The sequence below is a fragment of the Staurois parvus genome, unplaced genomic scaffold (assembly GCF_062004578.1).
Source record: "Staurois parvus isolate SC_StPar_1 unplaced genomic scaffold, SC_StPar_1.0 ptg000438l, whole genome shotgun sequence".
Classification (NCBI taxonomy): domain Eukaryota; kingdom Metazoa; phylum Chordata; class Amphibia; order Anura; family Ranidae; genus Staurois; species Staurois parvus.
The window spans coordinates 4,955,713-4,970,747 of NW_028318234.1; the positions used below are offsets into that span (position 1 = coordinate 4,955,713).

General features: G+C 41.6%; 1 protein-coding gene across 2 annotated transcripts in view; it reads left to right on the plus strand.

Annotated features, from left to right (window-relative positions):
• The window catches only part of FYB1 (FYN binding protein 1), a 128,645-nt gene that overhangs the window by 96,887 nt on the left and 16,723 nt on the right, over nt 1-15,035 (plus strand). For both annotated transcript variants that reach the window (XM_089687823.1, XM_089687824.1), the window contains 2 exons: nt 4,483-4,540; nt 9,205-9,307. In XM_089687823.1, the coding sequence (XP_089543949.1) occupies nt 4,483-4,540; nt 9,205-9,307 (161 nt within the window). The remainder of the gene's footprint in view (nt 1-4,482; nt 4,541-9,204; nt 9,308-15,035) is intronic.

Consider the following 15,035-nt stretch of genomic DNA (forward strand, 5'->3'; position numbering starts at 1 on the left):
TGAATTGTCCCCTCTGTTCGAAGTTTGCGGTCGAACTTTTGTTATGTTGGAATTTTCGACCGCAAACTGAAATTGGCCCATCACTACTACTCGCAAGTTTTTAAAGGTGCATTTTGTTGACCCATTGTCCTTATTCTTCCTTCGCTGCCTAGTTGACCACTAAAATAAGCATCTGCATATCATCGCCCCCAACACTTTATTGGCTACATGGTTATGTCATGCACCTTCATAAACAGTAATATATTTAATGACTGCTTGTTTTTTTTAATCCAAATGTAGTTATAGCATATTTCTTGGTATTGAATAAACTCTAATCACCAATGGTAACCAGCACAATGGACAGGTGCCAGAGAGATACAGCAATGTGGAGAATTGTAAAAAAATGTTTTACAAAAAATAATGATTAAATGAAGGCTACACAGAGCAAATATGTTACAGCAAGAAAAAAAAAGAATACCCTCAGCTTTATAGCCTAACTGTCTGTTTTTGTTTTTTTTAGTTGTGGACATTTTTAGTGTGGAACATTTAAAACAGGGGTCTCCAAACTTTCTAAACAATTTACTGTCCTTCAAACTTTCAGGGGGAGGGGCAGTGGGAAAAGAACAAGTCCTGGCATCAGTGGGAGAAAAACAATGCCCCATTATTATTATTAGGGGAGGAATAGTGCCCCATCGTTGATCTCAATGTGAGGAATAGTGCCCCATCATTGGTATCAATGGGAGGAATATTGCCCCATTGTTTGTCTCAATGTGAGGAATAGTGCCCCATTGTGGGTATCAGTGGGAGGAATAGTGCCTCATCGTTGGTCTCAATGTGAGGAATAGTGCCCCATCATTGTTCTCAATGTGAGGAATGGTGCCCCATCGTTGGTCTCAATGTGAGGAATAGTGCCCCATTGTTAGCATCAAGGGGAGGACTAGTGCCTGATCATTGGTATCAATACGAAAAATAGTGCCCCGTCGTGGGTATCAGTGGGAGGAATAGTGCCCCATCATTGTTCTCAATGTGAGGAATAGTTCTCCATCATTGGTCTCAATGTGAGGAATAGTGTTCCATCGTTGCTATAAATGGGAGGAATAGTGCCCCATTGTTGGCATCAATGGGAGGAATAGTGCCCCATCATTGGTCTCAATGTGAGGAATAGTGCCACATTGTTGGTATCAATGGGAGGAATAGTGCTCCATTGTTGGCCTCAATGTTTGGAATAATGCCTTATCGTTAGTATCAATGAGATCAATCAAGTATCAATCAAGAGAAATAGTGCCCCATTGTTGATAACAATGTGATAAATAGTGCCCCATCGTGAGTATCAATGGGAGGACTAGTGCCCCATCATTGGTGTCATTGAGAGGACTAGTACCCCATTCTCAGAGTATGTGGCAGGAACTGTTGCTGACAGTGGGGAGAATAATTCCCTAAAAGTCTGATAAAAGCAAGCAAGGGGTCGCATCCGGCCCCTGGGCCGCAGTTTGTCGACCTTTGATTTTATTTCTGTCTGTAACCCTCACTTCCTGTCTTTGTAATGCTCCTACAAGAACTAGGGGGCATGATTGTCACAGAAGTGTGAAGGCACATACAGCATCAAAAATATTGTCATAAGTTCTAACACTTCCTCACTTAAATGTCATATTTCTTCCTGCAAAAATAAAACATTCTCTTCTTGAACTACATAGACTGTGCTTGTATGTTTCATACGGTTAATGTTCATGATGGACCTTCTTTTGATGTCACTTGAGCACCCACCCATGATCTAGGTGTGTGCACTGTATGAAGTTTATGATTTTCTATCCCATTCAAGAGATTTCCATTTCTGTCTGTCCTGACAGGAATTATGACAAAGTCTCCCTAATAGGAACACAGGCAGCAATACAAATCTGTAGATAGCTGTAAGGGCACCACTTTAATGGAGATAGAGTCTGGAATAATTTATTATTAGAAAATCAACAAGATAAGAAAGCCAATGGGGTTGATTTAATAAAACTGGAGAGTGCAATTTCTGGTGCAGCTGTACATGGTATCCAATCGGCTTCTAACTTCAGCTTGTTCTTTTAAGCTTTGACAAAAAAAAAACTGGAAACTGATTGGTTTCTATGCAGAGCTGCACCAGATTTTGCATGCTTCAGTTTTAGTTAATCAACTCCAATGTGTTGTGGGGGGTTCACAAAATGTTTTCCCTTCATCAAGACTTGTGTGTCCTTCAGGAAGCCTTCTCATCTTGCTGCTCTTCTAATAATAGGTGGCTAACTGGTTAGCACTTCCTCCTAGCAGCACTAGGGTCATCAGTTTGAATCCCAACCATGGCACCACCTGCCTGGAGTTTGCATGTTCTCCCTGTGCCTGTGTGGGTTTACTCTGGGTACTCCGGTTTCCTCACTCCAAAGGCATGCTGGTAGGTTAATTGGCTCCTGTCTAAATTGGCCCTAGTATGTGTATGTATGAATGTGAGTTAGGGACCTCAGATTGTATGCCCCTTGAGGGTTAGGGACTGTTGTGAATGTACAATATACAGTTGTGTCCAAAATTATTCAACCCCCAATGCTGTAAAGGGGTTTAGGGACTATAGTGTACATTTGGAATTGTATTCAGAATCAAATCCTACAAGGACGTTGTAACTGCCCAAATGCAACTAAAATGACATCAATTGTTTATGTAATACAGTAGTAAATGGTTCTTATGTGGTTTCTTCATTGCCACAATTATTCAACCCCTTAAAGACTACCACTCTGAAGAACAGAGGTTCATACAGGTGCTTTCCATCAGGTATTGAAAACACCTGTGGATGTCACCGAGCAGCAATCAAGCATAATAAGCACCAATTAGGCAGCTTTAAAATGACTGTGATACTCAGCTCCTTCTAGACATTTACTGGTGTGGTTACAAACATGGTGAAGGCAAGAGAATGGTCCAGGAAGACAAGAGAAGAGGTGATTTCTCTTCACAGGAAGGGCAATGGCTATAAGAAGATTGCAAAGATGTTAAACATACCAAGAGACACCTTAGGAAGCATCATTCGCAAATTCAAGGCAAAGGGCACTGTTGAAACGCTACCTGGTCGTGGCAGAAAGAAGATGCTGACTTCGACTGCTGTGCGCTACCTGAAGCGTAGAGTGGAGAGAAGTCCCCGTGTGACTGCTGAGGAACTGAGAAAAGATTTGTCAGATGTGGGTACAGAAGTTTCAGCCCAGACAATAAGACGCACACTGCGTAATGAAGGCCTCCGTGCCAGAACTCCCAGGCGTACCCCCTTGCTGTCTCCAAAGAATAAGAAGAGTCGACTGCAGTATGCCAAAAGCCATGTGGACAAACCACAAAAGTTGTGGGATAGTGTTCTGTGGACTGATGAAACAAAATTAGAACTGTTTGGGCCCATGGATCAACGCTATGTTTGGAGGAGGAAGAACAAGGCCTATGATGAAAAGAACACCTTGCCTACTGTGAAGCATGGTGGAGGGTCAATCATGCTTTGGGGCTGTTTTGCTTCTGCAGGTACAGGGAAGCTTCAGCGTGTGCAAGGTACCATGAATTCTCTTCAGTACCAGGAGATATTGGATGGAAACGTGATGCAGTCCGTCACACACCTGAGGCTTGGGAGACGTTGGACCTTTCAACAGGACAATGATCCCAAGCATACCTCCAAGTCCACTAGAGCATGGTTGCAGAGGAAAGGCTGGAACATTTTGGAGTGGCCATCGCAGTCACCAGACTTAAATCCGATTGAGAACCTCTGGTGGGACTTAAAGAAAGCAGTTGCAGTGCGCAAGCCTAAGAATGTGACTGAACTGGAGGCCTTTGCCCATGAAGAATGGGCGAAGATACCCGTAGATCGCTGCAAGACACTTGTGTCAAGCTATGCTTCACGTTTAAAAGCTGTTATAACTGTAAAAGGATGCTGTACTAAGTACTAAGATTGAATGTCACTTGGGGGTTGAATAAAACTGATAATGCTGTGAGCACAGAAAAGACATTTGTGGTTATTTCATTATAACTGTTATGTTATATTTGTCTGACCTACAAGTGCCTCTTTAATGTAAATGTAAGCAAGATGACTGAATGATCAAAAGCAATGTCAAACTGGCCAAAACACTCAATTTCAGTGGGGGTTGAATAATTTTGGACACAACTGTATATATCTAAAGCACAGCATAAAATTGACAGCTTTATATAAGTACCTGAAATAAATAAATAGTCTGTACTCTTATCTCCATTCTTGCGGCAGCCTTAGTACTAGCTAATGGATTTCCCTCAGCATGCTTCTTATTTACAGCAATAAAAAGGGTAATCTAATATTTTCCTGCTTCATCCAAAACAAACACAAAGTTTTAGCAGGGGTTAGGCTTTAATGAACCAGATCCACGTTAGTTGCCGATTTGGTATATATCAAAATTTATACTTAGAAAAAATGAATCATGGCCATGAATAAAACAAAGCTCATTAGTCCCATTTATTTCAATGTATTTTTCCCTTTATTTTTCCTTTATGCAGATAGTGATGTTTACGATGATGTGGAAACTGATTTCCCACCTCCTCCTTTAGAATCTAGGTAAGTGTGAAAAGCTGTAACATTTCCATGGTTTCAGTTTAATTATTTAACAGCTGCAAAAGAATGCTGTTTAGAGAAACAATCGTATTATTATAAAGAGTGCCAGTATGGAGATTATTGTCATAGCCTTGGGCCCCTTTCACATCGGGCAGAATCTACTTTGCTCCATAGAGGATCTAGCCCCTGATTACCTGCTGGGCAAACCAGCGCGGGTGGATGACAGGTCCATGACTGTTCAGTTTATGCCGAATGGACACAGACACTCTTCTGTATGGGTGGCCGGGAGTAAGAGGATTGGCTTCCAGACATGTCTATTGGAATGCCAGACAGAGAAGCGTGATTCGTCACTCCAGAGAACACGTCTCCACTGCTCTAGAGTCCAGTGGCAGCGTGCTTTACACCACTGCATCTGACGCTTTGCATTACACTTGGTGATGTAAGGCTTGGATGCAGCTGCTCAGCCATGGAAACTAATTCCGTGAAGCTTTCTACGCACTGTTGTTGAGCTAATCTGAAGGCCACACCAAGTTTGGAGGTCTTTAGCTATTGACTCTGCAGACAGTTGGCGATTTCTGCGCACTGTGCCCTTCAGCATGCGCTGACCCTGCTCTGTCATTTTACGTGGCCTACCACATTGTGGCTGAGTTGCTGTTGTTCCCAGTTGCTGCCACTTTGTTATAATACCACTAACAGTTGACCGTGGAATATTTAGTAGCCAGGAAATGTCACGGATGGACTTATTGCACAGGTGGCAACCTATCAAGGTACCACACTTGGATTCACTGAGCTCCTGAGAGCGACCCATTCTTTCACAAATGTTTGTAGAAACAGTCTGCATGCCTAGGTGCTTGATTTTATACACCTGTGGCCATGGAGGTGATTGGAACAACTAAATACACTAAATATAAATACTGTATGTATGTATATATATAGTGAGAACTAGCATCAATGGTAGAGCTTTAGAGGATACTGCCACTTGCTTTTTCTTCTTTTTAAGGGCTTTTCTTGTCCATTTTTTTTTAAGTTCAAAAGCATAACTCATCAGTTTTCAACATCTATCTTACATACAGTACAAGAACAAAGATATGCCTTCTAGCTTTCACTTGCAGCACTGCTGCTCTGGCCTCACTCTTAAGGCCCGCGTCTGTCTTTTTCAAGCCATTTGCTCACCAACTCTATCCATACAGCTAGCAACTCCTTGCTGCTCTGGCTGCCACCTCTCTCCTAAGTGGAGCCCTCCTGACTCCTGGGCAATAACCTCCTTACTGCCGGGGTGGAGCCCACAACCATGGCCAGGTCACTACTAAAAGCCCAGCACACACCTGACCAGGTAGTGTGCTGGGGGTTCTGAAAACCTGGACCCAGGATTGGAGATTCTATCCCTCCCAGACCACTTTGAAATCTCCAGGCTCCAGGTCCCAAAACAGATTTTACGAAAAAATTAGGAAACTGAAAAGTCAGTTTCCTCTGTATTAAGCTCACCCTTTGGAGCCCCTCCAACTGCCTGGGGGAGAATCCTGGGTTATAACCTCTATTTAGACCCTGGCAGGGTACCACACTGCCAATATACAGTATATATATATATATATATATATATACAATATATTTATATGCACTTTAAAGAAGTAGATTCCCATGCAGTTTAACTGTTCCCCTATTGCTTCTCCCACTGTAAGGTGCGGCTTTGTCACGTCGTCTGTTTGCCACAAATCTGTCCCAATCCTAGTAATATCCCCAAGTGGCAGCATCCAACTTTTTCTTACAAAAAGCTTCCTTTAAAGCAGAGCTCCTCCCAAAAGGGGAAGCTCTGCTTGTTTGCACCTTACTCCACTCCACTGCCACATCCACATTTGGCACATTTTGGGGGGGAGTGGGTACTGAGCCAGAATTTCAGCCTCGTTCCTTCCCCCAGCAGTCTTCTGGGACACTTCACCTGTGTTCTGTCCCAGAAGACTACCGGACCATTGACAAGGTGCAGCGAGACTTGCAAATATGCAGTAGTAAACTGGCTGTGAAGCCGCAAGGCTTCAGTTCTGGATTCCCTTACTTGCTATGCCAGCGCTGAACCCTGAGGCCCGGGTGAGGACAGCGCTGGACCCCTGGAAAGGTAAGTGCCCTTATATTAAAAGTCAATATAAGCTACAGTATTTGTAACTGCTGACTTTTAATTATTTGGGTGGGAACCTGGAGTTCCTCTTTAAGATCTGTATTCAATACTCCCAGACTGAAGATGAAGATAAACATGGAATCTGCCTTTGCTGACCTCTTCATCTAAAGATGCTAATTGCCTGCCTGTCAAGCTGACCCTTTTGCTTGAATAGTCACCAACCTGCTTGAGTCTCTAACCTAAAACAAGAATACATGCTAGGACTTCTGATATACACACTTGTTCCAGGCCAGTGATTCAGGAAGGAGCAAAGCCAGATGGTCAGCATAACAACCAGGAAACTAGTATTTTCAGGAGAAATAGCATATTTTTCTCCATATTTTCCTTAAGAAAGATTAGCTTTAAAGAGGCCCTGTCAGTCTCTAAAAAAATTATATCCAAGCTCCCTGTAAAAGAAGAGCTATTTTACTTACCATTCTGGCAGTGCATGTCAACTACTGCCCCTGCAGTGCTGCAGTCTCTGCCATTGTTTTCAAAACTTCTGTTCGCCGACGTATGCTGTGTCCTCCATCTTCTGACACCCTATATTACCACTGAGTCCTGTAGAAGAAACCACAGCATGTGGTGGGAGATACAGTTGCAAGAAAAAGTATGTGAACCCCTTGGGATTATGTGGAGTTTTGCATGAATTGGGCATAAAATGTGCTCTGAACGTCATCTAAGTCACAACAATAGAAGAACACAGTCTGCTGAACATAATACTACACAAACATTAGATATTGCCATGGTTTAATTGCACATAACATGTAAACATTCACAGTGCAGGGAGGAAAAAGTATGTGAGGCCCTAGCTTAATGACTTCTCCCAAAGTTAATTGGAGCCAGGAGTGAGCCAACCTTGACTCCAACCAGTGTGATGATATTGGATGTGTTGCTGACAGCTGTCCTGCCCTTAAAAAAGACACACCTGTTTTGAGTTTACTGGTTTCAAGAAGCACTGTCTGATGTGAACCATGCCTCGCAGAAAAGAGCTCTCAGAAGACCTACGATCAAGAATTGTTGACTTGCATGAAGCTGGAAAGGGTTACAAAAGTATCTCCAAAAGCCTTGATGTTCATGTGTCCACGGTAAGACAGACTGTCTACAAATGGAGAAAGTTTAGCACTGTTGCTACTCTCCCTAGGCGTGGTCGTCCTGTAAAAATGACTGCAAGAGCACAGCGCAGAATGCTGCATGAGGTAAAGAAGAATCCCAGAGTGTCAGCTAAAGACCTACAGAAATCTCTGGCACATGCTAACATTTTTGTTGACACATCAACAATAAGGAAAACATTAAACAAGAATGGAGTACATGGGAGGACACCACGGAGGAAGCCATTGCTGTCCAAAAAGAATATTGCCGCACGTTTGAAGTTTGCAAAAGAGCACCTGGATGTTCCACAGCACTACTGGCAAAATATACTGTGGACAGATGAAACCAAGATTGAGTTGTTTGGGAAGAACACACAACACTATGTGTGGAGAAAAAAAGGCACAGCACACCAACATCAAAACCTCATCCCCACCATGGCGGAGGGAGCATCATGGTTTGAAGCTGCTTTGCTGCCTCAGGGCCTGGACGGATTGTTGTCATTGATGGGAAAATGAATTCCAGAGTTTATCAAGACATTTTGCAGGAAAACGTACGACCATCTGTCCGCCAACTGAAGCTCCGCAGAGGATGGGTGATGCAACAGGACAATGACCCAAAGCATACAAGTAATTCAACAAAACAATGGCTGCAACAGCACAGAATACGCCTTCTGGAGTGGCCCAGTCAGAGTCCTGACCTCAACCCGATTGAAATGCTGTGGCATGACCTTAAAAGAGAGATTCACACCAGACATCCCAAGAATATTGCTACACTGAAACAGTTTTGTGAAGAGGAGTGGTCCAAAATTACTCCAGATCATTGTGCAGGTCTGATCTGCAACTACAGGAAACGTTTGGTTGAGGTTATTGCTGCCAAAGGAGGGTCAACCAGTTATTAAGTCCAAAGGTTCACATACTTTTTCCTCCCTGCTCTGTGAATGTTTACATGTTATGTGCAATTAAACCATGGCAATATCTAATGTTTGTGTAGTATTATGTTCAGCAGACTGTGTTGTTCTATTGTTGTGACTTAGATGACGTTCAGAGCACATTTTATGCCCAATTCATGCAAAACTCCACGTAATCCCAAGGGGTTCACATACTTTTTCTTGCAACTGTAAGTGTGGAATCCCAAAAAGTCCTACAGGAGCTGCAGCACTGGAACACATGGAAGGTAGTAGACTCCGGAGAGGTAACTCTTTCATGAACTGCAAGTATGATTTTTTTAGCGACATATTGTAGATGGTCTCTTTAGATACTGGAACATCTTTAAAATGCTTTGCAAATCCTGCTGAATCTGATCTTCAAGGCTTAACCTAGTCTTTACAAACCAAAGTGAAACAAATGTGTCAAGGGCCAAACATTCATACTATTTAACGGATCATTTTCTAAAGCAGAAAATTACAGTCAAGTTTATTCTGTTTTAGTTTATTTATGAGCAAAAGAACTGACACTCTGGGAAAGTCTCCGGATTACAAGACTCTCAAGAAGCTGGAAAAAGAAGAGAAGGATTTCAGGAAGAAATTTAAGGTAACATTTTGGTGAAATCTGACATTTCAGTCTTCTTTATGCACTGCAGTGTATTGCAATGTTATGTAGTGCATTGTAACATGCTGCAATGCATAAAAGTGCAGCATTTCCTACTTTTTTCAGTGAACTGAATTAACAGAAAAGAAGGCAGATTTCCCTATCTGTGTGCTGGTACTGGGTTGGGCAAGGCCACTCAGTGCAGCCCAATGTATGGTGTGGATGGGCCCTGAACAGGGGCGGACTGACCATTTGGAAACTCAATCACTGCCCGAGGGCTCGGGGTAAGTAGGGGGCCCCATGAGATGCCCCTGGTACCTTTTTCATAGGCTTTTTTGAGTTTGGGCAAGGACACAGGGACCCCATGATCCCCTATTGCCCGGGGGCCCCATGAGTTCTCAGTCCACCCCTGGCCGTGAATCAATTAATTATTATTATTATTATACAGGATTTATATAGCGCCAACAGTTTGCTTAGTGCAGACAATACAGCAACAATACAGTTCAATACAAGAGGGTTAGGAGGGCCCTGCTCCTTGGAGCTTACAATCTAGGAGGGAGGGGCTAGTGGTACAAAAGGTAATAACTGTGGGGGATGGAGTGGTTGGAAGAGTAGAAGATTCCAGTATTAGCTGAGGGCAGGATAGGCTTCCCTGTAGAGATAGGTTTTCAGAGATCGCCTAAAAGTGAGCAGAGTAGGCGATAGTCTGATAAATTGGGGTAGAGAGTTCCAGAGGATGGGGGAGGCTCTGGAGAAGTCCTGGAGATGAGCATGGGAGGAGGAGACAAGGGAGCTAGAGAGCAGGAGATCTTGTGAAGACTATTATACTAAATTATAGGGGTTTATTAAAGGTATCCTTTTAACTTCTTGAGATGTTATTTGGAGTTTGGGATATCTTTTTTTTTTTTTTAATTTGAAATATACTGCATATATCTGGTATGGTTATATATATGGACCAACTGATATTGGACATCCTCCTTGGGTGAAACTCGTAGAGATATGTTTCTTGATGCTGATGTTCAACATTACCACATGTACTGCTGGTCACACAGGTAGCGGCAGCTGCGTGGTTTTTTTTTTTGCATATTTGAGCATTTTTTCCTATATGCAGTTTGTATGTGGTTTTTACAATATAAAATCTTGGTTGATCCACACTATTGGATCTTTTTTCTTTCCAATGATGGTCAAATGAGACATCAGAAGCAGATGAGGTGACTGCTATCCATTTGTTAATCCTGTATGGGGAATGAACCATACTCATGCTTAGACTGACGTCTAGGCTCGGAGGTCCAACCTTCTGGTAAGCATTCGCTTGTGGTGGTGAGTCACCGAAGTATTGTTGAAGTCTCACTCATGCTTTGGTGGAGACCTTTATTTTACACTGTGGAAGATCCGTATTAGTATTGTTTGCATTTTTATTAAGGCTTTTTCCTTTTTCAGATTCCTTTTTCAGATTTTATTTCTTGCATTTTATATATGTTTAGTTTTCCCATTTAACATATAAGCATTTTTATGTAGAGGAGTTTCACTACAGTTGTTACACTATGATTAAGTGTTTAAAGCAATATTAAACCCAAAACCAAAAAAAAGTAATGTATTGCAGCTTACCAATCATTAGATGGGGTGGCTGCATTATATTTTTAGGCTTTTCCCTTCTGTTTTTACTTGGTGATCTGGCCAGTCACACATCTCCTGTGTGCCTCCACTCTGGATGAAGGAGCACAGGGGGGCACGTTTGAACAGCATCATTGTCAGTCTGGGGGAAGGAGACTGTTAGATGGACTAGCAGATTTAGATACACTCACATATTGAAGCCAAACTCCAGCTCACACTTTTTAATCAGTTACAACAGTTTTTTTTTCATATGGGATAAAGGTTTTACATACAGTAAATGAATAAAAGCAGATTATTGTAAGCATCTCTGTCAGTGGTAAATAGTTTGTCTCACCCCTGTCTTGCTACATCTGCAGGACAACTTGTTCTGTTGAAAAACAACAGACTTACTGGTCAGGTCACCAGGTGAAAATAAAGGAAAGAAATCCTAAAAAAAGAAACCTAATGCAGCCATCACATATAAGATTAGTAAACTGCATTATAATAAATGTTTACTTTGGGTTTAATACTGCTTTTAATAGAGATGCAGTTTATCATATATCATTTAAGTTAATGAGTACAAGACAGAGACACCCAGGAACAGTTCAAGCAGGCTTGTCCTGCACTTTTTTCAGCAAAGCAGCAAACCAGATAAAAGCAGAGGGTTATTCACTAAAATTTGAAAGTGCAAAATCTGGTGCAGCTCTGCATAGAAACCAATCAGCATCCAGTTTTTTTGTCAAAGCTTAAGTCCTCATGCACACGGGACGTTTTGATAATGCTGGTAACGTTAGCTGTGTACAGTCACGTTAAAAATGTGAGTTTTTCCATTTTTTTAGTGTTTTTGCATTAGCGCTCAGCGGCGTTTTGCAATGTTTAGCAGTGTTTTCCTGCATTTTTTTTTTCTTTGGACCAAAACATTTTTTTATTTATTTTGGTAAAAAAAGTCCTAAAATGCCGGTTTGCGGCATTTTACTGCGTTTTTCAGCGTTAGAGCATTTTTACAGCTAAAAACTACTCTAGAAACCCACTAGTCCTGGGGTTTTTTGCCAGCCAAAAAATGCTGTTTACGGTCTATGTGTACATGGACACATAGGATAACATGATGGGGGGGTTAACTGGCTGTAAAAAAAACGGCAAAAGCCAAAAACAGCCGCTGTAAAAACGTCCCGTGTGCATGAGGACTGACTGAACAAACTGAAGTTAGAAGCTGATTGGCTACCATGCACAGCTGCAGATTCTGAGTGCACCAATTTTTGTAAATCTACCCTGCAGTGTTAGGTTCCGTTCACATTTATGTAGTTTGCTTTTTGTCCATTTTGCAGTGCTTTTCGCAGTTTGTTTTGCGTTTTTCTGCACGTTTTTTTTGTACGTTTTTGATGTGTTTTTGACACCTTCTTACTGCGTTTTTACCGTGTTTTGTGTTTTATTCAGCTTTTTTTCTTTTGTGGATTTTTTTTTTTTTTTGCTGGGCAGAAAGCGCAAAACATGGCAAAAACACACTACCATGCCATACTACCATTGAACTCTATTGTAGCAAAAACGCTGATTTTTGCTTTTAAAAAAGTTCCTGACCCTTTCCAAAAACGCAGCAGCTCAAAAAAGCATAGATGTGAACATGTTCTATAGGAAACCATGTTAAATGGACTGTAGTGCGTTTCTGCAAAAAGCACTAAAAAATGCATTGGTGTGAACGGAGCCTTAATGCTGGAGGGATTTGTACAGAAAGTCCATGCTCAGCTCAATGCCAAAACAAAACATCTGCTTGTCTCAGCCACTCACTAAACTTAGGTCAGATCCTAACAAGGTGTCCCCTAAGGAAGCATGATCCGCATTCAGATCGCACTTCAAGGCTACTGATAGTGGGTGAGGAAGTGATGCGATGCCTCCTGTGTGCAAAGAAACAAACAGAGGGTGCACGGCCTAGTGCATTACCTTCTAAAAATGAGATTTATTGAATAAAAGGTAGTATACTCACAAAAGAATAAAATCAAAGACAGCCCTCAGGGCTCTAAAGAAGAGGTTCTGCCTCGATACGCGCCAGTATTTGGAAACCTACAGTCCCCCAACAGCCACCATCTAGGGAGATAGGACCATGCTGTCTTTTTTGTGATGTGCCTTTGATTTTATTCTTTTGTGAGTATACTACTTTTAATTCAATAAATCTCATTTTTAGAAGGTAATGCACTAGGCCCTCTGTTTGTTTCTTTGCACACAGCTTCTTTGGATTTCCCTGGTTCGTTGAGGGCAGCAAGACTTGCATTCCCAAAATGTACTCCATTGTTGGGTTACTGACATTGTGGAGCTCATCAGCGCAGGAGTTTCAGCATTCATTTGCTCAGGCTTTTTTTATGTTCTGCCTCCTCATTGTCTGTTTTAAGTCCATTGTTTCCACCAAATGCATTGCAGCCATGTGCGTTGTCCCATGTGCATTAACTCAATTATATTAGTAATGTCAAAAGCCCTAACTACCCACGTAAGGGTTAACCATCATCCTCGGAGGTAAAGCTGCACTCCATTCTTATATGTGAATAGATGATATCCCATAGAAATAGAGCACAAAGCAGCACATAGTGTAATGTGTTTAAAACCATCTATTAAAGGACTGCAAACTCTACAAACAGATGAAATGCACATTTTATGTGACTTTTATCTTCTATCATTTACCATCTTTCTAGAACACACTGTACTTTTTCCTATTATTCTCCAGGTTACTTTATTTTTCAAAACTTACTCCAAATTTTCTATCTCTGTTTTTTTTTTTTGTATTTCTATCCTTCCGATTGAAACTTGAGAATTAAAAATTGATAGAACTCGTGATAGAAGGATCAACTATGAAAAAAGAGATTTAGAGCAAGTTTTGTCAAATCAAAAAATAAACTGCTGGAGAGAAAGAGGAAAAAATATAATGGGTTCTGGAGATGGTACTCTAATAATGATAAAATTGGATTTAAATATAAAATAGAGATGATTATGTAAAAAAGGTAAAATAAACACACAAATTAGATCATTCGAAGAAAGATTTTATTTATGGAACAATAAAATTTCAATGTGATATGAACTGATAGACATGCAAAGTAATGATGTGCAGTGCATTCATAAAGTATTCAGATCCCCTTCGCTTTTTTCAACTCAGACACCTCTTCACTTTTTTCAGTTCAGACCCCCTTCACTTTTTTCAGTTCAGAGCCCCTTCACTTTTTTCAGTTCAGAGCCCCTTCACTTTTTTCAGTTCAGAGCCCCTTCACTTTTTTCAGTTCAGAGCCCCTTCACTTTTTTCAGTTCAGACCCACTTCGCTTTTTTCAGTTCAGAACCCCTTCGCTTTTTTCAGTTCAGACCCCCTTCGCTTTTTTCAGTTCAGACCCCTTCGCTTTTTTCAGTTCAGACCCCCTTCGCTTTTTTCAGTTCAGACCCCCTTCGCTTTTTTCAGTTCAGACCCCCTTCGCTTTTTTCAGTTCAGACCCCCTTCGCTTTTTTCAGTTCAGACCCCCTTCGCTTTTTTCAGTTCAGACCCCCTTCGCTTTTTTCAGTTCAGACCCACTTCACTTTTTTCAGTTCAGACCCCTTTCACTTTTTTCAGTTCAGACCCACTTCACTTTTTTCAGTTCAGAGCCTCTTCTCTTTTTTCAGTTCAGAGCCTCTTCTCTTTTTTCAGTTCAGATCCCCTTCACTTTTTTCCAAATTCCAAGCAGGCTTTCACTGAGAAGAGGCTTCTGTCTACTCACTCTGCCATAAAGCCCAGTTTGGTGGAGGGCTGCAGTGATGGTTATCTTTCAGGAACTTTGTCCTATCTCCACACAGGATCTCTGGAGCTCAGTCAGAGGGGCCATTGGGTTCTTGGTTACTACTTTTACTAAGGCCTGTCTCTGATTGCTCAGTTTGGAAGGGCGACCAGCTTTTGGAAGAGTCCTGATTGTGTCATCCTTCTTCCATTTAAGAATTATAGAGGTCACTGTGCTCTTGGGAACCTTCAGTGCAACAGAATTTTTTTTTAACTGTCCCCAGATTTGTGCCTTGCAATAATCCTATCTCTGACCTCTGCAGACAATTCATTTGACCTCATGGCTTTTGCTCATTGTCGGATTATAGAGAGGTGTGTGCCTTTCCAAATCTTGTCCAATCAATTTAATTTAACAC